Below are 26,655 nucleotides of genomic sequence, written 5' to 3'. Positions count from 1 at the left end.
TTAAAGAATCAAATATGACAAAGGACAACGATAGCTTAGGCAGACCAGGTACAGAGATGAATTTATTTAGTTGCCTTTAGAAAAGGAAGGCTTTCTTATCTTCAATTGTTTCTGAAAACTACTTTGCATTTTTCTTAAAACTTGGTCTAATTTACAATGGAGATTAAAAAAAACATCTTACAATAGTTTTCAAATTTAAAAATAATTTCTATTATACATTTTCTCAATGAAGAATTAATACTAAATAACATGGCATTTTCACCTTTGAAGACTACAGTGTAAGAGAAACTTGGTAATTGTAAAGGAGTTTGTTCTCAAGAAAGCATCATCCTCTTACAGTACAGGAAGCATATCCATCAGGCTCAATGCAGGGTTTTTCATGCTCTCAGCAAGGAACACTAAATCTATTGTTTAGGACGGAAGCAAGGAGATAAGGCTAATCTGTGGAGCAAGTAGAAATGACTGAACGTTCTTCCTCCTGATAACCTATCCTCTCCCTCGTCTAGATGTATACATGGTCCAGTACAATGTTCCTTCACTACTAATGAATGACTCTTCCAGTCCTGCCTCTGTTAGGCAGCACATCCACCCTTCTTTTTCTTGCCCAAAAGACTGCAATGTCCATACCGAAGACGAAACATATTTAAACTCCATGCAAATAATGTATGTTTATGGAATGGAGGTAGAATGACAGCCTTTGCAAGAATGAGGATCTGCCCAACCAATAGAGTATTTTATATTGTCAGATTTGTGGGTAATTAAAATGTAGAACAAAAATAAAATAATATAAGGTATATCAGATATTTTTGGTTCTGTTTGGCCCTACAGTTATAGTATTGGGGTCACTAAACGGCTAATACATTTGCAGTGTGTTATCCGAATTGGCACTCTAAGAAACCCAGCAAGGGTGACTTTCTGAGCCTCATCTTTTTTCTGAAATCAGAAATCATTAGAAAGAGTGGCTGAGGATTCAGCAGAATTGCACAAACTGAAAGGCATTCAAGGGATTAAATGGGCAAATGGAAAAACTGTAGATCAGTCCAGTGTAAATACCTTATCTAATAACAGCAGAATTCATCTAGAAACATCTAAATCAGCTGCATATACAATTATTTACAAGAAACAAAACCAATTCCCATGCATTCTATTATTCTAATTAGATTTGTGAATAATCTACAAATAAAATGTAGCTAAAATGAAACATTGAAAAGGCTTCAGAAGGAATTTTATGGCCACACAATCAGAATAGGTATTTTAACTCCTATGTATCTACTGTTGGCAGCTTTCTTTTTTATTTCAACGGTATGAACAGATTATATTGACCTCACATTCACGGCAAACTAGACAGATCAAAAAACAATGGGGCAAGGGAAGCCTTTCTGTTATATTTTCTCTAGAAAGGTGACTCTACTGTATTTGAAGGGAAGTTGTTATTGCAGCATTCAGTTTGTTGAAAATCAAGTAAAGGCTGCAGCAAATTTATGAAGGATTTTAATTTGCTTGGTGGACCTTATAATCTTTTCAAACCAATGCATGTCATATTTATGTCTCAGCACCTTACCCACTGCATGATCAGAAGTGCGACTATCACATCCATGAGATGCAGGTCTGGCTATCAAAAATTAATTTGCATTTACATTCACAAGCAGCATGCAGATACTCCCTAATGTAACAGAAAATACAACCTTATGGCCCAGGTATCACCTGAAAAGAGACTAGTGGATCATGTGTGTTCTGGGAGAAGAGGGATATCATCTCCAGAAGTTCTTTGTTGGTCCTCTTGCTTGAATGTATAAGGTACTCTCACTAGAAAATCTGGAGTCCAGAATGAAAAAGGACCACCATGCTTCTTACATGCTTCATAACCACCATAAATTTGTGGTTATGAAAAGAGAACCTGGTTCTTTTGAATATGGAAAGATTCAATAATGAAAGAGATCCTGTCCTTGAGAAGCTTTATGAAGCCACCATTTACAGAATGAGGAAGCCCCAGTTCATTTGACCTGAAGAGATGAAGGAAAGGATGCTATTAAAGGTATTTTTCATACTTTTTCCAAGAGCATGGAAGAAGAGGTAAAGACAAGTAAAGTGCCCAACCAAGATGAACCTAAATATTTTCATTTTGCAAAATCCAGCTGAGCAATCCATCAGCACTGATGAAAATTCTCCATGCAAGTCAACTTTTCTCAACATAACTGATGGTAAGAAAAATCAGCAAGAGAATACAACTGATAAGAATATCCACTTAAGGTATCTGGACACAATCTGATGCCCAAATTCATCCAATAGCTACATAATAACACTACACAACAGACACATTCCCGAATTCTCAGGTTTAAAATTCATGTATTTCTGTAAAACGGCATTTTAAGTCTAAACGTGAAATAACACCTTCAACACATGACTGTCCCTTTGAAAGGTGCATTTTTGAAGGTGTGCTATTCTTACTGATTTCAGTGATTTCCATGTAAGGAGGAAGAAAAGGAAAATATATTACAGTAAGATAAACAGCAAACATTTAGTCCATGGACAAAAGATTTAACACAGAGTACACTTCTTCATCCAACATGGGTGAAATTCAGTCACAATAAACCCTATACGTTTTTTAATTTTGGCTATACTAGGATTAATTCAATTTCCAGTCAATAAATAAAATAATCGGCATCTTAATACAGTGTCAATATCAAAATAGTACGTCCATCTGAAGCGTATTTTACTTCCAGTAAGAATGGAATGCTTAGAAAAAGAGGAAATATAAGAAAAAGCTATGTTTGTAAAATTTTTGATTTGGTCCTAACAGAAAGTGTTAGGTAAAAGCATTGCTTACTACAGATAACATAGCAAAGTCGATTTCTTCTCGGTTTGATCCAAAGTGACATCTGGTGCAGATTACTCGGGATCCCACCGTGCCTTCACTAGACTTATAAAACTATCCTTCCACTCACACGCTAACACTGGATAATTGTAGAACAACCATTTATGCCCATACTAGAATAAACAAGGGTATTGCAAAGGCATTTTTGCCCACCATAAGGGTGGCATTTCCAGACTAGCTTTTAAAAATTGGCAAACAATAAAATTGAAGACAGTTTATTGCACAAAATTAGGCATAAATCTGACTGCTTAAGGAACAACCTGAATGAAAATCTTACTGCCCAGCAGCTGAAGACAGAAATTCAATCTGGGCCACTATTCCAGCTGCTTACTATTCAGCTGCGACAAAACTGAGTCAATTTTTTAAATGTTGGTTTTTAACATCACGGTAAATAAGGGGCATTTTTCCTTTATACCTTTCCTTGCCACCCCCTTAGCATAGATGAAATTTTGTAACAGATTATTCAACTCACTGTGCTTAGCGTTTTGACAAAATACCCCTATTTTAACAGATTCAATATTTTTACATACAACCATCAAAATTTAAGGATTAGGTTTCAAAGCAGACAAAAAGGAGAAAAATAAATAAGTGCACCAGAAATCAGAAGGCATAAATACTAAAACACTGTGCACGGCTTAATCAGGGATAGGTAGCCCATGCATGAAATCATACTTTTACTTACCCCTAAAACCTCTACCTACTCCCCTACTTGTATGTCAATGAGAAAACAACATTAAGATTTCTAGTGCAATATGGTAAAAGCTTTTCTAGGTCCATCCTGGGCCTTATTCATGTTGGAGGAGCAGCGTACCGTTTTAACCAATCCCAAGTTTTCCATGAATATAGGTATTCCAACAACAGTGTCCTTAGTCTCACCACCTTTTTAGGCTGCCTGGTGTAAACAATGAGTGGCCTGTTGGCCATTCCTTTCAGAGCTGCTGTGAATAGCTCAAGCGTGGTTTTACTAACGGCAGAAACAATTCTGAATAATTACAAACAACTGCTTGGTAGAAAGAGAGGTAATTTAAGGCAACTTAAAACTGTTACCTTAAGATAATACGTTAGATATTTCAGCATGTCTCTTAGTCTGAGAAAATTATTTTTTAGCATGTACATTCACTAAATTTCACCAGTTACATTGGTAAAATTCTTCAAAAAGAGAGCTGCTTACTTTCTGTGCAAAGGAAGGAAAATCCGTATACTTTTTAGATGTTTCTATTGAAAAGGGATTGAACAAATAACTATACTTTTCTTGTTCGTGAAAAAAAAATACACTTTCTTGTGCATTTACATTCTAAAAGTTCAAGTAGTTCGTTTTCCCATCAGTGGTCCCACTGGTTTTAACAGGATAAATGAGGGAGTGCTGCTGGAAGTGCTGTAAGTAACAGTATTGAAAGTTGACCCAGTGTTTTTCATATCGAGAATCTAATGTTTATAGCAATATCTGCAAACTGAATCATGAGCCAACTTGTGTCAAATTTTATGAAGCCCTTTCACTTCCAAAATTGAGCAAATACATACAATGTGAAAGTTCTATTGGTTAAAGATTGTAGGCTAAAAACAAGATTCAATTTTCTTGCACCTTTCTCTGAATGACCAAAGTACAAAATATGGGGGCTGCATTTGGGGCTGAGAAGCAACATCTCAGTCTGGGGACTCTGCAATCATGAGCGGAGATCTGGATTGGGACAGACCTCTTTGAGATCCTCATAAGGATTAATGACAGAGCAACAGTCTAAGGAACTGGATTGCCTGGTCAGGAGCCCTAGAAGGAAGGACTGCACAAGGCTGTGGATCTTAAATAAAAGACGTTGCAATTCCTTTATGGTGGCATTTCTGTTTCATATAGGGAGGATAGAATCTGTCTCAAAGAGAGAAGCTCTCTGAAGGTGAGAAAAGAGGAAAACTCAGGAACTAAAACTGTGGGCTGTACAAAATCAGGGTCACAGTGTTAGTTAGCAATTTAATAACTACCTTCAACTTTGACTGAAAGTTGACAACTGCAATCCTACACAATAGCCAGAGAGAGAACAGTTTCTGTAAGAGTTCAACTGAAATCACAGGATGAATGGCCAAGAAGAAGTAGAAAGCATATATTACTAATATAAAATGTGTTAGCTGAAATGCTTATTTTCCATGTGGATGAGGCTTTTTCTGTTATAAAGGGATATTTATCTGTCTCTGCATTGAATGGGACACATGTAAACACCCCAGGAAAGTTGGATATCCAGAGCAGTTTTGATTCCAAGTACTAGAGGCATGCTGGCACTTGGAACTAGTCTGGAGTTAACATATAATGAAAGCAAATGTTTACAAAATCATTTCCAATCACTACATTAAATAAGGTTTCCCATTTTGAGGAATTTAATTAAATAGAATTAAGAGAAATTGAAAATCTAAGTGATCATTTCCAATTCTCATGTGATTAAAAAAAATAACAACAGTTTTATTAAGAAAGATTTATTTAAATCCATGGCTTGAGAATGACTACTATGAGCTATTGAGAGAACATCATTTGTAAAGTCTCAGCAAATTATGCTAGTGGGAGGGCAAATGGCAAGTAATGGTATAAAGCCTCAAGTCTTTAACTCAGCATTTACTCTGATAAAACTTACACTGATTTCACTGCCAAAGTGTAGGCTGAATACAATTTGTAAAAGGCTTGTATTTCGTCTTCTTTACATATGTAAAAACTTCAAGAAGAAACAATACAACAGTAAGTACTAGCTGTAAGCCAATAAATATGCTAAATTTAGAAAAAAAAAATGGGAGGGAAAATAACTTTAGTTTAAAACAAAGATTTAGAAATGAGATGACATAATAATCAGACATACATGACACAAACACGGCTTTATGCATAGGCCACTGCAAGACTAAATATCTGTTTAGAGGGAAGAGGCAGGAACTTTTCATCTGATGTACAATATGACCACTTAATTGCAGCAATCCCTTCATACTCAGTTGTTAAAGCAAACCAGTCAAATCCAAGTACACCAACTTTTGGTTGGAGAGATTTCAGAAGGTTACAATTTTTCAACTATGTGATGTAAACCTTTCTCTTTACAAATGAGGAAATCTGTGAAAAATACTGACAGGCATTTTCCTCTTTTCCAGAATAGACAATCACCTCAAAATTCTTAAGTACAATGACCAATAATTTCTATATGGCAATCAACTCACCCACAAATGATATGCATAAAGTCATGTGTGCTTTTGTAAGAGTTAGATGCTAAGGATTTCCTCAATTATCCAAATACCATATGTCCTAATTCCCTGTGTTTAGGTTTGGTAATAAATCACAACAATATTGAGGCTTTATGCCCTGGGCTTTGGTTAAATGCTTTTATTAAGGAAAAAGTAATAAACAGCCATTTACAGAATAAGTATTTAGATTTATATTTTCATCTAAACTGAAACTGAAGATGCATTGTGATCAGTCCCGGCTGATTAGCACTGTTTACCTTTTGAGTAAATAAAGACACATATTTTGTGATGTATGCTTGTCAGAAGCTGCCAAATAAAACAAGGATTGTGTGGCTTGAATATTCCAGACCACTTTGTATATGTCCAACTTCCTCCTACTAGGTTGTCTTAGTTGTCCGTCTTATAACTAGATATATCGTAAATATCAAAATAAAATTTGTATTTATGTTTCTAGCAATATCAAATGCACATGGAAATCCTTCTCTGTATATAGTTACATGACATGTATTACATGCTTTATGTTTCCCTTTTAACATTTGCAGAGGAATGCATGCAGGAAACCAGCCTGCTGCATAGAGTACTTGTATTTCTTTAAGGTAAACACTGATGAAACATTTGGAAGATTGAAATAAAACCAAGACATTTATGAGACATAAAGGTATCACATAAAACTGTTGTGAATTACAATAACATTGGCTGAATCCCAGAACAGATAATCCTTATAAACATGCAGGAATGTTGTAAACTGTATATGAATGTCAGTGATACAGTACATTAGGAGATTCATATTACACTTGGTGCTGTGGAAGTCTCAGTCACTGGGTTTTTCATGGCCTCAAAGATTAAAATAAATATATGTAGTATCTTTTCTTCCTCCATGAAGACATTTTATGTACACAGTTTTATTATGCTGAACAAAGATACCAAAATCTGTTTTTTCTTGAGCTGTCAAAGTACAAAAGAAATGCAAAAAGTCCTTGCACAGATGTAGTAAAGTGCTGGATTTTATCTTTTGGCAGGTGCTCAATATGCAGCCCACATAATCACATGTTAATGACTGGAGTGTGTTAATCAGCATGCATACCTGATTCCTTCTTGCCCAAGGAAAAAAAAATTTAACAATTTAGAGCATGTTAATGCTTCTACTTTTGAAAAAATTCATGTCAATATACAGAAGTGAATTAAAAACTTTTCAGAAATTGTTTCATAAAAAATAAGAAATGTTAAGATAAAGGAACAAAATGACTACAGGTTTAGATGAACGTAAACTACAAGTCTTTTGTGAAGAATTCCGTGACAATTAATTCTATTTAAATGCAGTTCACTCTAGAATATAAGGAAAGGTTTAAAATAGACAGTGCATTTGGAAAAGAAATGGTACAGTGTCAAAATGAAAATAATGCAAGTATAACAGGCATGCCAAAAAGAATAACTATTTGATTCTTCTCCAAATAAAGGCAATTTTGTATTGCACCACCACCATTAAGCATATTATCCTGTACACTTTTACGGAATTGTTTTATTATTTTTAATATGAAATGTAAATATCTCTTTATGCTAAAGCTAGTAAAACTAAGTGCTTGATCTTTCAAAGGTTTAGACATGTGCTTAACATTACAGCTGTTGGTAGTCCTAATAAAGTCAAGTTAAGCACATACCTGAACGCTTTTTGAATCAAAACAATATGCTTGAAAAAAAAATATTTCTCTCTTTTCTGCAATATATTTCTCATAGAAGTCTATTTTACGGAAAAATAAAATATCACATCATCTGCTTTCTCACACCCTTTATTTTCAGCCAAAACTTTTTACCTATACAATTACATATGAAGGTATTTATCTCTTTAGTTAGATAAAAATTCTGGTGCACTACCTGGCATGCAGAAATAATATCACAAGCACAGTAGAACTGCTTTCGATCATCACAAAACTCAGATTTGTACACGTAAATAACAGCTGCATGAGCAATTTAGCAGATACAGAATTGCCAGAGTTTAGGGCATTTATATTTGATGCATTTTATATGATCATAACCAGTCTGTAAATGAACTAAAAATAAAATTTCAGAACATGTAGTTGTATCTATAACTTTTGAGAATTTGAAGCCATGAATTTATATAACAACAAATTCACTGTGTTTAGCATGTGTAAACGTTTTTCAATGATCTTTCCTAAAAAGCCAAGTTTATTTTCCTTAAAGGGAAGAACTTTCAACAAGAGAAGTTAATAACAAGGATGGGAGGGAAGGTAGGAACAGGATTCTGCTTGTTTTAAGTGGAGACAGCATGCACTGAAATATTAAGACCTTCAGGATACCACCTATTTCTGCCTTTCTGATGCCAGTAGTTTTGCTAAAGCTATATAAAGTTAAATTTGATACTTGGTGATTTAAAATTATTTTAAAAGGGATAAATACATGTGGCACCTTTTTACGTGGCTGCATATACAAATCTGCAATCAGTACTGCTGAAGTGTACATGCAGACATAGTGGAAAGGTAGTAAGCCTTTCACTTTTGGCAAGAAGTCAACAAAAGACAGAGACTTGATGTAACTATGAAATACATGTTGATGTTGTTATTTGAGACAAAATCCAATGAGATACATTTCATTTCTAAATCCAAGAGGTCTTTGTATGATGTTACAAAATGTATGGAGAAACGTAGCATATATTTGGAAGTACTTAACTTGTATTTGTATATGTATATGTGTTTGGTTTTCCTCAGTCACAGGGAAGTAACCCATCATTTAGACTTGACTTGCTGCTGTGGTTCCCTGTAACTGTCTCCCATTGCATCATTCTAAGTAAAAGCAGAGCAAAAAGATGTGGATGCCCTCATTCTGTGCATGTACACACTGACTGTATACCTCCTATGGTGGTGGGCAGGGGAGGAACATGGGTAGGAAAAGAAAAGAGTACGGCGACAACCATCACAGTGATACCTCATCACGTACAGCAGCCAGCACAGGGCCCGCCAGTTCTTCACAAACCCTGTCCATAACCAGACTGTTATACTGGGACTGGGGATGGGAACACAATTTGCCTCTCATTTTTTTTTAACTGTTGGAGGTGGCGGGGAGGGATTCTGTGATTGGGAGAAAGACTGCAGATTTCATAAAGTTAAAGCTGCTCAAATTTATTGTTCGCAAGGCCCACGTCTAGCCTTTACAGCCATGGGAATACACCATCTCATTCCTCGAAGATCAGGCCACTTGTCCATCTAATTTCGCATCTTATTGTTGGCATTGCTTTCTCCTGATACTTGAGAACAAAAATAAAAAACCTTCAGCATTTATTTCACAAGCTGTGGGGGCCCTGTGTGAAGATCAGGACCATTCCTGGTTCCCCAATGAACAAAGCATAAATTATGATTCTCCATTTCTTTACATATTTACTAGTAAGCATATTAGTGGGAGACAACAACTCAGTTACTATTAAATTTAGCAAAAGTATTGTTGGCTTTCCGCCCTCATCCTCTCTCAGTCTGCTGCCCCAAGAGAGCCAGGTTTTGGATGCGGTCTAAAAATTTGACTGTATTTCTTGCCTGCTACTCACTGTCCATGGGAGAAAGCAGGATAGATTCCTCAGTATCTTAATACCACTCTGCCCTCTTCACTACAGTTTACTGCAGCCAACAGATAAATCCTTAGCCTAAACCAGATTTTATCTTCAAGTAGAACGACAGGCCGTAATAAATACCCGTATGTCCAGGTATTTTTATATTAAGTTACAGTCAGAAATATACATATAACCTTTTCAGCTCAGCAATATGAAACTACAGAAATCTTTTGGTGGTTTTATTTTCTCCCCCCTGTAACATCAAATTGGCTGGTGATACGATACTCACAGTGTAAGTCATTACAGGTCTGACGTTACAGTTGTTACACATTGCTGAATCTGTCAAATGAAAAGGGAGCACAAAGGGAATTTCCAAATGCAGCTGCTATTTCCCATTTGTTAAATCCTTTTATTACACCATATAAGTACACAGCTGGGAAATACTATAGAGTGGGAGTTAAAACAAAATATTTTGGCTTCCAGACATTCAGAATACACAAAGGACTCAGTGGAAAGCAATGCCTGATATCAAAAGGGAGTGAAAGTTTGAAAACATTTCTAGCCAGTGTAGGATTTTTTTATGATAATACACAATGCCATTTAAAGGTATCTTATATTACACAAAGTGCTGCATACCATAAATGTTGGGGAAAAAAACTCATTTTTTTCTTCAGTTAAATTGCCCTACTGCAGTATCTTTTTTTAACCTAAGATCTGTACAGCCCTTGTAGCATGTTACAATGCACAGTGTGCTGTCACAAATTCCAGTGAACTCCTTAGTAGTTTTAAGGGCAAAAAGGATGCAGGATTGTGCCCTTAATTAGGTACCACATAAAAGAGAAAATTTTCCTCCCCATATGTCGACACAACATTCCTTGAATTTACTATCTTATAACCAGACAACACACATTATTGATGCATTTTAATGACAGCACTACTGTCTTTACTTTCAGTGTAAATGGTATGAGCAGGTGCTTCTTCAAATCTGCTTTGAAAGGATCCGTCTGGGAAAGGTCAGAAAGCACCTACCTTCTGGGAATTTGGTTTTATTAAGTAGAAAAGCGGTCACTACCACTGCACCTATCTAAAAATTGCCCAATCCACCTTCTGGAATTTGTCTTTCTGGAAAGAAGCTCCTACCTCCCTTAAAGGAGCATTAAATTGCCTTCATCCGGAAAATTGCAAGCGCCTCTGAATTCTTTCTGAGCAACACTGATGCCTGCTTGGAGACTGAGGTGATTCAGAGAAACTTTATGCAATCAATTGAGGCTTAAAGGTTTGCTCATGAAGAACATAAATAAGGAAGAAAAAAAAATAATAATAAAAAAAATCAAATAAGCTACCTTATTGACAGTCCCTCAAGGAGGAAAAAAAAAATTTTCACCACTTCACTGTTGTGATCTAACTAGTCATCTAACTCACCTAAACTGTAAATACACTGGGAACTTGCTCTGTACCTTTTTGATCTCTTAAGTGCAACCAAACAGCATGCCTCAGAATTTCAGTTTTCACTTCTAGTCAAGCCTTGTAAATTACACCCAGCTTTGAGCTGGGCAAAAACAATCTGTTTGGTTTAGCCGAGAGCTATCTAAATACGGATGACATACATCCACCACCAGATTTAACCCAAGGGAATTGTGGAAATGCCTAATGATTTTCTGGACATTCATCTACATATATGACAGAATATTTACTGGAAAAAAAAGAAGAGAGGAAAACCAGAGTGCTAAGTCACTCAAGTAAAGTTTATGCACCTGTTCTGAAACACGATAAGCTGGATTGGATTCCTGCCTGTCCAGAGGTACAGCAAGCATTGACATGATAGTGCAACACTACGAAAGAAAACAGAGATTGCACTCTGTTGCTGTAAGTGTAAACCCACTTCAGAGCAATACAAATGAGTACAACTGATCATACTGCAAGAGGTTCTATCATTTTGGCTTAAGCATTACTCCAGGTCCAAGAAACAGCCTGAACCAAAACCAAATGCTTTGAAGGACTCCTAGAAGCTAGGAGCTCCTTTCTCTCTGGGACACAGAGTCATCTTATCAATGTTATTGGTGTAACATGTAAGACCGAAATTCCCAGAGTGCACATGTCTATCTGAATTAATAGGAAAGTAGCTGATGAATTCACAGATTATTTTTTTCCATCAGCAAACTTGATCAATCCTTTCCAGTATTGTCCTCCTGGTAACATAGAAGTTAAAATTATTCTGCTGTACTTATTGCATGACTTGGGCAAAAGAGTGATTCTCCATCCAAAATGAGGTTCCATCTGAGAATTTTGTGTAGAAGCCATATAGACAACTTACAACCTACCTCGTCAAATTACTAACCTATAATCATTTTTCTTTAAAACCATTTTTACAGTTGAAATTTTGTCTTCTTCATGACAGTCACTCAAATACTTAGGAATATTTTAGGCCTAACAAAGTTCTGCACTGGGTTAAATTGTGCATTACAGATTAGGTAGTGGTTTGATTTGGATTTTAGAAAAAAAAAAGCCACTGTATTAACAAAATAGACATTATTGTAGTGCTATTATTTAATTAATTCCAGACATCACACAATATGCATGAAGAATTCTAGTATCTATGTTGATTAATGCATTAGAAATATTATTTCTCGTGAAATTTGAAATAAGTTCTTTATTGTTAGTACTGTCAAAAAAATGCTACAATTGCTTTTTTACCTTACTGAAAGCTGCTGATTCGTACTGAAAAAAAAAATAATTGCTGAAAAAAAATCTTCTCATAGAATTTAATAAAAATGTAGAAAAATGTTAAGAGAAGAAATGTATAAAAATGTTAAGAGAAGGCAGAGTATTCTTTTTAAACTAACAGTGTGAATTTAAGGTCTGTGAAAGTCACTTTATGGAGAGTCTGGAATTATGATGTTCTAAATTTACAGAACACCTGGCGGCTCCACGTACCTTAATTCTCTTCCTGAGGAACACATGCAAGGAAAACAAATTGACTGAGATGCTATGCCCATTCAGTCTTCATTTAGTCTACTCATTTATTGCAGAGTTTTGGGGATGCAGAGACAGAATTACAACTGCAAAATAATTTTATCTAGGCTACTGAAGAGAATACAGATAATAATTCTGATCATTGCTAACATCACCTATATACAAACCGGTGATCTAGAGCAGAAGAGCATGACATAGCTACTCATAAACACCTTTCCCCTCCACAAAAAGTTGTAATTTCCTATAAATACAGCAGGATGTTTGTGTCACCTAAAATGCCAGCTTCTTTGTTGTTGTGTAAAGCTGTAATATTCTAGGTTTGGTGGGTTCTATTTCTGAGAGACAAGAGAAAAAAATACATTAAGGTTTCTTCCTTCAGCACAACACTTTGCAGATGACAAACAGTTGTGAGCTACATCTTCCTGTCAGAAATTAATGCTTGAATATATGAGCTAGAGAGGTTATGACATAAATCAAGCTATGAGTGAAAACATGATAAATAGATGCATTTCCCTTCCGAAGGTGAACTCATCAAATGACCTCATTCACATAGACCTGTATATTTAAGAAGATTATACAATTGTAATTTACAATTACACCATATTGATGTTGATCTATTACTAACACTGACACTTTAACATTTAAAAAGCTTTACACTCATAAAGGATTGTACTGAACATGTCTTTCAAAATGGAAGTGAACAGTCTTTGACAATACTAATTTAGAAAGCCACTGTGAGAACTGTGAAACTCACCATTCTGTGTTGGGTTGAGATGACTCCATCCCACTCAGGATCTTGTTGGATGGTCGTGACCAGAGTTGGTAGCTCCTCAGAGTGAGGTTTGTTGTGCATTACATTATGTAGAGGCAGATGAGAGGTCACATGCTGATCACTGTTGCCCTCTTCCTTGTCTCGTGATGCTAAGTCCTGGGTCATTGTTTCCTCTCCATCAGCTGCACATGCAAATGGAGAGGTAGCCTGCTTGGAAGACATTCTTCTACAAAAAAGAAAACACTGGTGTTAGATGAAAAAAATCAAGCTCAAAATAGTCCTCTAAACACACCACACTTGCCTACAACAGTTAAAAATTAATCACTTGCAGTCAACAAAAGTACTCTAAAAAGTACGGGGTTTGGGGATCTGGATCCAAAACACTGAGATAAAGTATTCAGTGATGCCAAGTCAAGGTCAGGGTTATATTATGTCATTCTATTCATTTAGACCTGTCAAACAATATAATTTTCTCCAGCCATAAGAAACTAGTGATTCAGTTGGTATTTTCATGTTGATTTGCATAAGAGTTCAAGTTTTTAAACTCTTACTCCCATGAACAATCTGAAGGTTGCAAGCAAATGTTTAATGAGAGAGTCCATCAGCTTTCCTAACTTCATTCCTTGAAAGCAGAAGATATTTTCTACATGGATGAGAATTTTTGAAATCCATTTCAAATTCTGCTAAATAAGTCTTTTTGCTGTTTGTTTAAAGCTGTATCAGCTCTTAACCTGTTTAAAATTTTACCCGTTTTGGGAAGTGTTTTGAGACATTCATGTGGAAAGTGTTCTAAACTGAAAGGTTTATTGAATGGATGGATAATAGCTGAGTAATTTTTTATAGTTTTAACTAAAAATCTAAAATAATTATGTTTCATTTCATATTAGGCATCGAGTAGAGGATATAGCTCAACGAATTACTTTAAATGACTTAAAAGTGTAATGAATAAATGCATTGATTTATGGTGAATGTCTTTTCCTAATAATGGCCTCTTACTACCATCTCGTATGCAAACACAGCTTTCACCACAGTTTCTGCACTTAGATGAAAATATAACTGACTTCAACTCAAAATCTGAAAACACTTTGTTTAAAATTTCTAACAAGATTAACTGCAACTGTTAAAACAATCATTAATAAACCTGAAAGAAGACAGCTAAAGTACATTAGCTATTTTCCCAGGTTTCAGTAACTTTAGAATATCCTTGACACTGAAATTGCTGAGAAACTAAGGAATAAGATCTTCACCTTAATTGCTTTTTAACAATAATTGATTTCATACCATTTCTTTAAAAATGCACAAATCAGTTAACATAGGAAACCACACGAGCATTTTTCAAATTAGCAAATCATTAACTTGCTAGTACTGTTTCTACAGACAAATAAATACTGATTAAAGGGTCTGGAAATCTGAGACTAACAGTTAAATTTACAAATCTGTCACATGCTTTCATGAATATTACAGTGAAGGAAATATCAAGTGCAAAGAAAAATAATTAAGTTAATTCCAATTTAAACAGTAGTTTTTATGTAGCAGCCTGTGTTTCACATAGGATTTAACAGCTAATGTTAAATTTCTCACAATTAATGAGGGAGTTCAGATTTAGTATCCTACAGTGAAAAAAAAATTAATATAGGATCAACTAATCTAATTATGTACAGTTCTATATGAAAGTATTACAAGCTTTGAAGTGCTTTGAAACATATTAAAACACTGATACCTATTTAGAATAACTACTCTGTAAATAGAGATAATCCTGCCTCTTAAACTCGATACTGGTGGGGAAAAAAAGGTTTGCGTTTTCTTTAGGGAAGCCTGACCCTAAGTGGGAGTCTAATATTAATATTGCCAATAAGCAGAACTGAGGAATTTAAACCACGTATTACATTCTTACTACGCTAAAGAATTTGTGTTGATGCTACAGAGAACATGCCAAGAGTTCGGCAGTCAGCATTATTGTGCGTACTTCAAAAGGTTGTGGTTCATAATTACTATGATCCAAGATAAAATAAAAGGTTTACTTTCCCTTTTCTCATTAAAACAGTCATGTTAATGTAATCACTCACGTGAAAATATAAGTCAACGCTCTATGCAATTTGAAAACCAGAGATGAAAACTGAAAGTCACAATAAAGGATTTTCCTTTTTTTCACCTTCTCAGCAGATCTCGTTCCTGTTTCAAACGGAACGAGCTTCTGTGAAAAGCAATAGCTATGGCTGTTTTTTCACCATAAATTAATCATGACACAAAACTAGAAATGAAAATGTCTCTTAAGAATAATTTGAACTACAAACTACACCAATGAATAATAGTGCACAATCCTAATTAAACACAACTCTGCAGCTGCAAAAATAGGCTGAATCTGTCCAAAGCTATGAGTTGGCTTTAAAGGCTGGTTTGTTAGGGACTGTTTTCTTAAGGAAGGCTGGGCCCTCAGTCTTAATCAGCCAATAAATTATTTCCTGCAATTACATTAAATAGAAAATTATCTTCAAATTGGGAATGTTAATTGAAAATCAAAATTCAGACTGAAGTTTAGAAATTACATGCTGAATATAATTAGTCTAGAAAGGCTTCACCTCTATTTCATAAGCAAGCTTTCAGCATTTCCTCAAGTGACCATTCAGTAAAGCTATCTACTAGAACTGCGCTACAGAGGAAACAGTTTTTCTTGCCATATGCACTAATATACTTTCCTCTTACATATGATGTTTTAAACACAATGAAATAAAAATCTCTATTCATGTTCTGTTGAGTTGATTATATAGAGAAAGAGGAACTCTGTTAACCTTGAAAAAAAAAAAAAAAAGATATTGACTAAGTCACATTCAGTAATAACCTCAAGACATGCCCAGCAACTTTTTTCTGTATTGGACTGAGAATGGACCAAGAGCAGGGTTCAAATGCTTTCTAGCTCCACCTATCCCTTTCCTCCACTGCTGCATTGTGGTCAGACGTGTTTTCATACTGCACTTTTACTCAGTTACCTATAGTCCTGAAGCCTGAAAAGACAGACAACCTCAGGAAGGTCTCCCAGGCACTTGATCGCCTCATGACATAATTTTTAGGGGTGTGTTTTGCTTCTATTTTCCCCCAAAACCTTTGTTAAAATGGCAAGATTTAGTGAGTTAATTATGGTCAGAGGTCAGCACTCAGTGGTACCTTTCAGGCTTTTGGTTGCTAGATTTTAAACATTGGAGTAAAAGGGACAGAGATGTAGGACGCTGCTAGATTAAGCCCTTCAACTTCTTTTCCCAGCGCAATCATTAACTAAATCGATATACCTCATGCATGCATGTCTTCTGAGGGTGCCAGGTTATGCACCAAGTATTGATTATGCCTGGGTTTATAACCAGTAAAACAGAGTAAATATAAACTGGCCCGTTTGAGTAGTTCATGATAACATTAAACCATAGAACAGATTGTTGAGTCAAATTTTTTTAATATTAAAATATGATTATGAATAGCAGTCAAATTTTAAGCCATAATAACTTTCCAGTTTTACATCTAAAATATTCAAAAAGCATTTACTAAAATCCCTGGCAAGAGAAAAACAAAAATCAATAGTCATAATAAATAAGGCTTGTAAAAGGTATCAGAAATTTACTAATTTCCGTTATAATTTATTTTAATTTTTCTCCTATTATCAATTAAATTCACTCGAATGATTTTAAAAAAAAGTTTCTGATAAAAAATATCTCCCCAGTTATAACCCCTGCAAACAGGGGTTTATAATGGAAGTGCTGACACAACCCTAACTACAGCAGCGCAAATGGTGCCGCTATAATACACAAAATCAAGTTCTATTATTCTAAACTATCTTCGCTCGGGGGGTTTTCTTTACTGTGCTCCCAGACAAACTGCTGAAGCATGAAAAATTTAAATGCAATCAAGTGGGTCCAATTCTACTTTACTAGAACAAGTGTCTACAGTGGTACAATCTTAAAAGAAGATGCAACAGATTTGTTTGGTGCTTTTCTTTCTCTTTTCTTTTTTAGCTGTTTATTTATAATACTGTGCAGTGGAGATAAAATAAGAGAGGAAATTACACTCACATTATATCAGTATATTGATTACACAGCACACAATCAGAAAGAAAACTACATTGTGAAATTGTTGCTTTGGTTAAATTGGCAGATTAGCTGAACACAGCAATCACTAAAGGTGGAAAATATACCTAATAGGTATGAAAAATAAGTTGGAAAAGGTCCTAATTATCTGAAGTCTTATCACCAACTCAACTTGAGAATTAAATGAATCTTGATTTGGATTTTCCAAAACTAAAACAAATTCTATCTCGTTTTGAACTCAAGATAGAAAAAGAATGGGATCATTTATCAAAACCTCAGTAAAGCTGAGAAACCAGACCCCCATTCCAGTTGGCCTTGAGACTGATGTATTAAGCTAAAACTGAACTGCTAAGGAGTTTTTTACCTACAAAAAAAAACCTAAATGCAGTCCCAAACAGCTCCATTCTCTATATCTGACATGAATTTTTATTTTAGTCCAGCGAAAAAATTACCTCTGCTCTAATAAAGACTGCCAGTCAGATTCTCAAAACATCGTTTTTCCTTTTTCCCCTACAGACAGTGTGCTGTACCTTTCTAAATACAAATAATAATACTGAGGCTTTTGTCTAAGGCTTTTCAATGGTCTGAAATTCTTCAAACAAATGTATTTCATCTTTTTCAAAACAATTAGATGATATTCCTGACTTGAAAGGCTTCCAAAGCCTAAAGTCTTCCATCCCTGCTGACTGCTCAAATGATTAAACGTTACAGTGGAAATTATGGCTTGAGCTGGAGTTTTAGCTGCTAGACGTTTCAGAATCAAGTAACAAAGTATTAACACAGAAAACAACAATGTGATAGCCCAGACACTATTTCAAAAACATACAAACTAAGCCATAACAATGAGATATATGACAAAGTAGGCTCGTAGTTGGCTGGAGACTCTTCATTTCTGCTCTGCTCCACCCTCACAAAGCATTCATAAACCTAAAGGCATGTCTACACTGCAGCCACATAAATGACTGCTTTGTAACGCTGAGATATCCAAACTAATTTTAAACAAGCTCGTTTCTGATAGCGCTCCAACTACAGTAGCGTGATACTCAGATGGACTAATTCATCCCCCTTTAATGACTGCAGCACAGACATAACCCAGGTCTACAGCTCCAACAGTAGATTGGAATCAGATTAGATTAGAAATACATTCGCTTACAGAGTTTTTACGAACAGTCTCCATTCCTTTTCCCCAAAGTGCCAGATTAAAGTACTTAAGTGCATGATTAACTGTAAGTATGCAAGCAGTCCACTAATTTCAAATTGGACTACTCGGTTTCAAAAAGTTAAGCACATGTCTAAGTGCTTTGGTGACTCCAGAACTAAATAAATTAAGAGAAATCATTTTCAGAAGTACTCATAACTTTTTAAACATTTCCTTCTAAACTTTTATGCTAACCTGGTGTTCACAAAAAATAAAATTCAGCCACAGCGTTTTAGCCCTCCCCATCTTCTAAAGAGCAACAAATGTGCATAGTATTCTCATAATATTAAATGTGACTTACAGTTGTTTCCTAAAATTATTAAATCTCATAACAGTTTTCAAGGAGCCTTAGCAATACAAATGAACAGCTATTAAAAGACTCCATTCCCCTGGGGCTCCACACCTCAACGCGAATCCCTATGCACATAACCCGTATAAATTGACACGGCAGCAATGGGAGAGGGAGAGAATCTCCCCGTTCCTGTTCCTGACTCTGGCTCTGAGTCACAACACGGCCTTAGGCAAAATCAGCTCAACCCCCTCAAGCTCTTCCTCGGCTTCGTTTTGCAGGAATACTACAAGAACTAGTTACATATAGATCATAAACAGCATTGCAAGATTCGAGAGTTTATGGTAGTTGCAGGAATCACCTTGGAAATAAAAGGGGAGGCAGGGATGGAAGCAGATATGATTCAAGAAACGACAGCTATAATGTTAAGCAAGCGCCCAGGTCTCTGGCCGAAATAAGCATCGAGCTAAGTAATACACCCATGGCGTCCAAGACACGCACTCAGCTTTTCTTGCATTTGTTTTCCCAATCCAGACAAATTACACTTCTGCCAACAGATCTGAATCCAAATCACAAAGTGTAACTTCAGATTCAGACTCCCTCAAAGCTCAGACAGTTTGGAACAATTTTTGTGGTATTTCTTCTCATTTGTAATCAAACAATGTAAGAGCTAAACGGACTCTTTTGGAAAGCCTTTCTCTCACGTTCTGCTGTTATAGCGACCTTCTCAGCTGTGCAGCCACAGTAAACTATTAGGGTTAGGGAACGAGTTCCTGTCTATCCATCTAGTTGTCGAAAACATTAAAATGGATGCAGCAAAACAGCCCTGCAGACCCTGATGACTTTTCAGCGAACGGTCCGAAGTGTTTATTCGGATTCCTAAAACACTAAAAATATAACCTACCTTTCTAGTAGGTTAAATGCTCACTCTCTTTATTCACTACCAGGAGCTTTCACTGAATATGCCTGAGGTGAACTCACACTGAACGCAGTGAAGGGCAGTGAAAGAATAGTCATTTGGCACCTGGGTTGTGCTCATCTTCAGCCAGCGTAGTTAATGTTTTCTATAGTTTATATTTAGCTGACAATATTGCTGTCACTTTATTTAAACAGCTTGAGACTGTTCTTTGGACTGGAGCTCATATGCCCTGGAATGCTTTGACTCATGAATTGTTTCTCCTGATAATGTTACATCACGTAACCACCTCTGTTTAATTGGTTGGTATTAGCTTCTCAGTGATGACTGCCTTTAAAGTCCTATGACTACGCCATGTGTCTCTGGATATCCAATTTCTTACTATTGGAAAAAGAAAAAGAAAAAAGGCAGCACTGACTTCCAACTATCTTTACCAATAACTATGGGAACAAGAGTAAGCGTGCCAAGAATTTATCCATCAGCAACTTATTAGGATTTGTTGTTTTAGGCAGCAAGTAACAGAATATACAATATAAATAAAAGCAATCATTAACAATAAAATTAAAAAACAATGGTTGCTATAAATAAGCATTAATTCAGATATTTTTATGGAATAGAATGACTTAATTGTTTAGCTGAATGATTATATAAATGGTTTTGATAAAGGACGTCTAAAAATACTGAGAGGAATTTATTTCAGCTTGTTTAGACTTTGACTTAAGACTTTATACAAAAAACAAGAATATATTTATTTTTTCCCTTACAAAGCCAGTTAAGAACTTGCTCTAATAACTAGAAATCTTCCTGACCACATTTAAACCTGATGGGCAGAAGTTCCTGAAAGATTCATTAAATCCTTTCAATATTCTGTGAGTACATACTCCAATGGTTACATACAGTATTCTTACATTTTTTTTGTCCTACAGTTAATTTTCAGGAGGTGCTTAAGATTTCACATAAGGAGTTAAACAGCTAATTTTCAATCCTACAGGTGCAAAAACAAAAGGTCATGTACCATTTCTCTGCACCACCTAATTCAGAACTGAAATATTTTATCTACAGTCAGATTTCTCCCCCCTCCTTTCCCATTCTCCTCCCTCCTTGCCACATTTTTTGATTCTCGTTTCTAAATCAAATAGAGCACCTCAGTAGACAGTGAAACGAAGGATCAGTTTCAGGCTCACCTGTAGCCTGTTGCACTAAACCACCTAATTAGTACCTCCATGTAACATGAAACAATGGCTCCACAGCTCAGTTATGGATTGTCTTTTTAATAAAAACCTTACACTACAAGCCTAAAAACATTTCTAGCAGGCAAAACATTTCTGATTCAGTAGAGGTTATGCAAGCATCAAAGCACTTAAATATAGGTGCCAAACCACATCGCCAGGAGCTCTTAGTACTGTGAGGTACTGTTACCTGACAGCTTGGTGAATATAAAATTACTTGTTTCTCCAACTGAAGACAATCAAATTGTCACCTTTCATTGTAATAATGCACAACTAGGAATCAGCAAAGTGCCAACATAATTACCAGGAAGAAAACAAAACATAACAAAAATATCAAATCTAAATTTCTCTAAAGGGTAAACACATCCATCTGGCTACTCACAAAGAAAAGGAGAAGGGATTTTATTTTTACTATCAAATATCCTAGTTTTATTAGCAATGAGATTTATATGCCTCTCATTAAGTGAAAAGAAAACAAGCTAAAGAAGGTGCTTCATGAAATACTAAAAATAAACACAGGTCAACACCATGCCGGGATGTTACTTGTGCATGTTTAGAGTACTGCAAGTGTCATCAGCGATGTTAGGGACAAGCGTATGTAACTGCATTGTTGTTATTATAAACTCATATATGTGAGGATTCAAAAAAATTAATTCTGACTGGCACATGGTGTACTTTGGCACAAGCCACGCATGACGTGCCACTTTTATTTGTTTATTTAAATGACTTCACTCTAAGAACCGAAAATGAAGTTAGAACTGCAGACTGCCTCAGAACTAGAACTTTCAGGATATTAAAAATCTGAGGAAAACCTTTGAAGGGAGTAATCTGAATACATGAGAACTAACATTTTCACCATACATTTCTTTAGGTTATTCAGCAAGTGGCCTACATATTCAGGAGGGAAATTTGCATTTTGGTGATGCAGAGATCTCATAACCAGAAATTGTGTTTAATATCTACAGTCGCTCTGGGCATCCTATAAAATATAAAAGAATGTCCTAGGTAGGATATATACTTGAAAAAATATTTTCATCTGGTTCATAGAAACGAAGCTAAACTTAAATTCTTCTTGAAAAACTTACATTGTTGAGAGATATCACAGATTACCTTTCCTGTATCAGTATTCCAGTCACTACTGATGCATACACAAAGTTCTTGTACAGTAATGATGTAAAATTGATGTAAAAGCACATCACCTTCACATACTACTTAAAGTTTCACCAGTGCTGGAGGAGTTACAAAAGAAGAGAGAAAAGCAAAATATGCAAAGCTGAGAATCAGTCTTTGACATCCTTTTTTTCTCCGAAGGAATACTCAAGAACGGCAGTAAGGGACAAGCCGCTTTTTTCCACACTGCGGAATCGCACCAGAGCCAGATGTAATCCTAACCCTTGCAGATAAAGCAGGGCTGAGGACTGCTTAAATGTTTTGTTACCCTTGCAGAAGAGCTTAAGGAAAAGATGCAGGCTCTGCATAACCGGGAACACCTCCTGTGTCTTGTCTCAGGGGTTGCATCCCCAGGAGCTCAGGTGCAGCACCAAAAGGTTGGGCTTTCCAGCTACAACCTGCTGGCAGGTTTCAGCCACTGATCCTTGCTCTTGTGCACGGTGCTGTACCACATCACACAGCACCTCCTTTTCCACTGTATTAGAACATTGATACGCTTTGGCTGGTACTCCTAATGGTGGCATTGCTTTGAAGGGGCTAAGCAGCAAATCTAGGAGGATAGATTGCGATATAGGTCTGTGGGAACAGAGGAAGAAAAGAAGGTAGAAACAAGCCACAACAATTGTAAATTGGCAAGCAACTTGTTCAGATAAAACAAAACTAGACAAAACGCCCCACTTTCTGTAACTTTGAGAAATTCTTATTTTTGTTAGAGTCCTTACAAACAGGCTTTTACAGGGCAGCATTGTGCACAATGTTCTCTGTTTTGAACTAAGGCTTACACAATATGATCCATACGTATGTGCACAATGGGAACCCTAAAATGTGTTTACAGACCCTTATAGGAACCACCTCGTTTACCAGTGAGCTGCAGCTACTACTAGGATGAAGGACAGGGTAGTCTGAAGCAGCATACTGTTCAGAAAAAGATGACAGTGGAATACTATGCCTAGCTGAAACTACCTGGGAAATATTTCAGCAATATCTGCTTGATTAGCAAAGTGGCCAAGAACAGCAATGCAGTGACTTCTCTCTTTCTCTCCCCCGCAAGCCGTCCACTGCTTGGGCTGTTCAAGTTTTCATGGGAGGGAGTAGATGAGGCCCTTTTTTCTTAATGTTAATTTACTTCAATATGAAAATATGAAGATAAAAGATAAATAATTGCAACAGTCTTAAGAATTCAAATAAAGTAAAACAAAACATTATCTCCTCTATTAATTAAGCTAATCAGTTGCCTTTAAGAAGTGCAAACAATTTAAAGTTCAATTTATTGAGACTTTGAACCTCCTATCCTTTCACAGGATCCGCAGATGAAATCTCTACCAATTTTAACTTCCTTTTAAAAAAATGAAAAAATAAAATAAAGAACTAAGACATTGTTATTCATAGTCCTATTCTTAGTATGACATACTTAAAAATATCAAGTATTTTCATTATTATTTAGTAAAACAAAGAAAAAAAAAAAAAAAAAAAGAACAAAATCATTGTGTAATATTAACCGGTTTCCAAATCTAAGTTTTGTGTTTTTTAGGAATTCCTTAAGGTATTTGGACTGGGCACTGAAAGAATCAGAGAACATTAAAAAGTAATTGTCACAGGTAAAACTTAAGCTGGTTCTCCATTCAGCTTGGAGAGATCAAGCAGCATGCAGTCTCTGCATGCAACACTGAAACTGAACCAATTGCAAAGGAAACTACAAACTCTCCCTGTCTTTTGATTTCAGTTCTGCAAAGTACGCACAAAATTGTTAGGAAGAAATAATTTGCAACAACTGAGGACCCTCAACTATCATGTTTTCATGGAAGATTATGGCATACAGCATCTGATCTCTAAGGAGAAGGAAACATGCATAGCAAAATCAATCGTAAGGGTAAAGGTGAAGAGTGCCCAGGCTCTGAATTGCTCCACAATTCCAAGTGCTCCAAGTTCCATGTTAGTATTTTTAAACGTGTCAAAGAACATCACGAAGCACAACTATCAGAATACAAAGAAAACCATAAACCAGCACATGAACCAAAGGCCCAGTCAAATGAAGTTTTCCTCAAATAATTAGAAAGTAAAAAAATGACTGTCTAAAATGCAAACTTAAAATAGTCAGTGATTTTAAACATTTTTACCACTATCATTTAAATTCAGTTAGATCCCTTACAAATTATTTTAGCTGAAATACTGAAATATTCTATTATATCTCGTGATGCAGTATGTCTACCATTGAAATACACAGCGCTTCGTTGTGTATTGCCTCTGACCCATTTTTTTCTATATTTTAAGGATAAAACATATGATCTGCATTTGTAAAGCAGTCTTGTCTTCTCAAACAGTGTCAATTTTTGCTCAGGGCTATATTTTGTAGCAGTTTCCCACTTAGTTTATTGGTAATAATTTATAATAGACAAGCAAAGAGTACATAATATGTGCAGCCTATTACTGCTAAAAACAGATTCAAACAGTTTCGTTTTCTCATGGATGTTTGTGAAAGCTCTACTACCAGTTCCAAAAGCACTGCCATGCAGAACATACAGCTTTACAGGCATGTTAGGCAGTACCATGAAACATCAACGAGACAGTCCAGTGCCTGTGGTTTTAAACCAAATCCAAATAGAATTGAAAATAAATGTATCTTTTAGTCTTGGAATTATGACACAGACGTAGAATCATTACAGACTTTCAAGTATGGGTCAGATCCTCAGACACTGTAAATCAGAGCAGCTGTACTGATGTTGATTGAATCCTCTTTATTCAGCTAAAGATATATCCTTAATAACTTCTCTTGGCACAGAAAAATTACATCGGGTTCTTTTGCAATACGAAATTTCTGTGTTTTCAGTGAAAAACTGACTATTGTTACATTATTACCAGAGATCATGCGACGTGATAGTATTTCTTCAACCGCTCATTGCAGAGAAATGCAAAAAATGGTAAGGTATCTTCTAAATACTAGCAGACTGAACACATTGCTCCCTGTACTTTTTTCAATCTACTCCTCTTGAACCGATTCGAAATAACACGATCTCTTCACTGACACAGACAAGCACTTTCAAAAAACTAACAAAAACTACTTCTCCGTCTGGCATAAGCACTAATATCAGACAATAATTCTGGGAAGATTTGAACACAAACCACTGAAACAAAAACAATTTTAGGTTTTAATATGAACATGAATTCTTATGTCGCTACTTGGCAAAGCACTGCCGTCCAGCAGCTCCTGTGGAGCAAGGTCATGAAAGAGCCGGGGGTCATCCAAATACATACGACCCCCAGCACAGCAGGCGCAAACTGTGCGCTAATTATCCTGTGTGCGCACATCAGTCCTCAGCACACAACCGCTCTGGCAGCCTCTCCATGGCATTAACACTACACGGACCAGGGCTGAGATGACAGGACCAGGGGAGGTGCCCATCAGCCTATCTTTGAGCAGGCAAAAATAAAAGGACAAAAGGAGAAAGGAAAGGTTCTGTCTGGTTTTTTTCTGCTGAATCATTTTTTGGTCATTGAGGTTTTCGGAGCTGATTCAGGCAGGAAAAAGCCCTACCAGGGCAAAAACTGGAGCTAGGAGGGAGGCACAGGGCCATCCCAGGAAGGAGGCAAGTTTGGGGTGAGCCCTCATCTTTTCAGCAGAGGAATCAATCACTAAAAGGAGGCACTGCCATAAAGAAGTTCCCTTACTTTGAGACTCTATCCTGGTTATTTTTTCATAGAAGGTGATGTAGCAGTCTAATATTTGGCAATCAATCAGGGCAACTTCTCGTGTTCCAGAAATCTCAAAACATGTTCACCTTTACTAAGCAACTCTCTCAGCACTCCCGCTTTACAAAGGAAGAAATTGAGACATGGTGAGTTTAATGAATTATCCCAAGGAAACAAAGGAAGTCAAGAGCACATACGTCTGAATTTCCAGCCCTTCTCAGTTCCCTGTGAAAGGCACAACTTGCAGCAAAAGATAAACCTCAAATCAGGTTCGTAACATGTTCATCACTGAACAAGTCTCTTCTCACTAGCAGACAAAGAAGCCTTTCCTTACAATGATGTATTTCACTAAACAGAAGTGCAGAGTTGTATTTATTTCTACGGCTTTGTCATTATCAATTTACTATACCATGTCACAAGTTACAGTTTACTTAAATCAGCCAGTAAATGCTGGGAGAAACGTCTCTTGACACTGAATAGTGAATTCCTACAAAACCTGACTGCACTCCTGCACTGGCAAGTAGTGATCAAAGTGATACGAAACTGAAAGCTCCCACACCAGGATGAACACCACATTAAATACAAGTTCAGAAAGAGGCTGAGGATGCAAAGTCAGTTTTAAAAATACAAACTGGATAATAAAATAAAAAAAGGAACATATATTTTTAACCAACCAGCACAACTTCTGGAATGGAATGGAAACTGTCAACTCACTT

The 26,655-nt window shown here is 36.1% G+C and overlaps 1 protein-coding gene across 9 annotated transcripts in view; it reads right to left on the bottom strand.

Moving 5' to 3' along the window:
- SOX6 (SRY-box transcription factor 6) overlaps nucleotides 1–26,655 on the bottom strand; it is a 381,585-nt gene that overhangs the window by 220,067 nt on the left and 134,863 nt on the right. For all 9 annotated transcript variants that reach the window (XM_086614165.1, XM_086614168.1, XM_086614161.1 and 6 more), the window contains one exon: nucleotides 13,363–13,606. In XM_086614165.1, the coding sequence (XP_086470291.1) occupies nucleotides 13,363–13,602 (240 nt within the window). In that variant the 5' untranslated portion in view covers nucleotides 13,603–13,606. The remainder of the gene's footprint in view (nucleotides 1–13,362; nucleotides 13,607–26,655) is intronic.

Source organism: Tauraco erythrolophus, chromosome 6, assembly GCF_009769465.1.
Source record: "Tauraco erythrolophus isolate bTauEry1 chromosome 6, bTauEry1.pri, whole genome shotgun sequence".
NCBI lineage: Eukaryota > Metazoa > Chordata > Aves > Musophagiformes > Musophagidae > Tauraco > Tauraco erythrolophus.
This window is presented reverse-complemented; position numbering and strand designations above follow the sequence as displayed.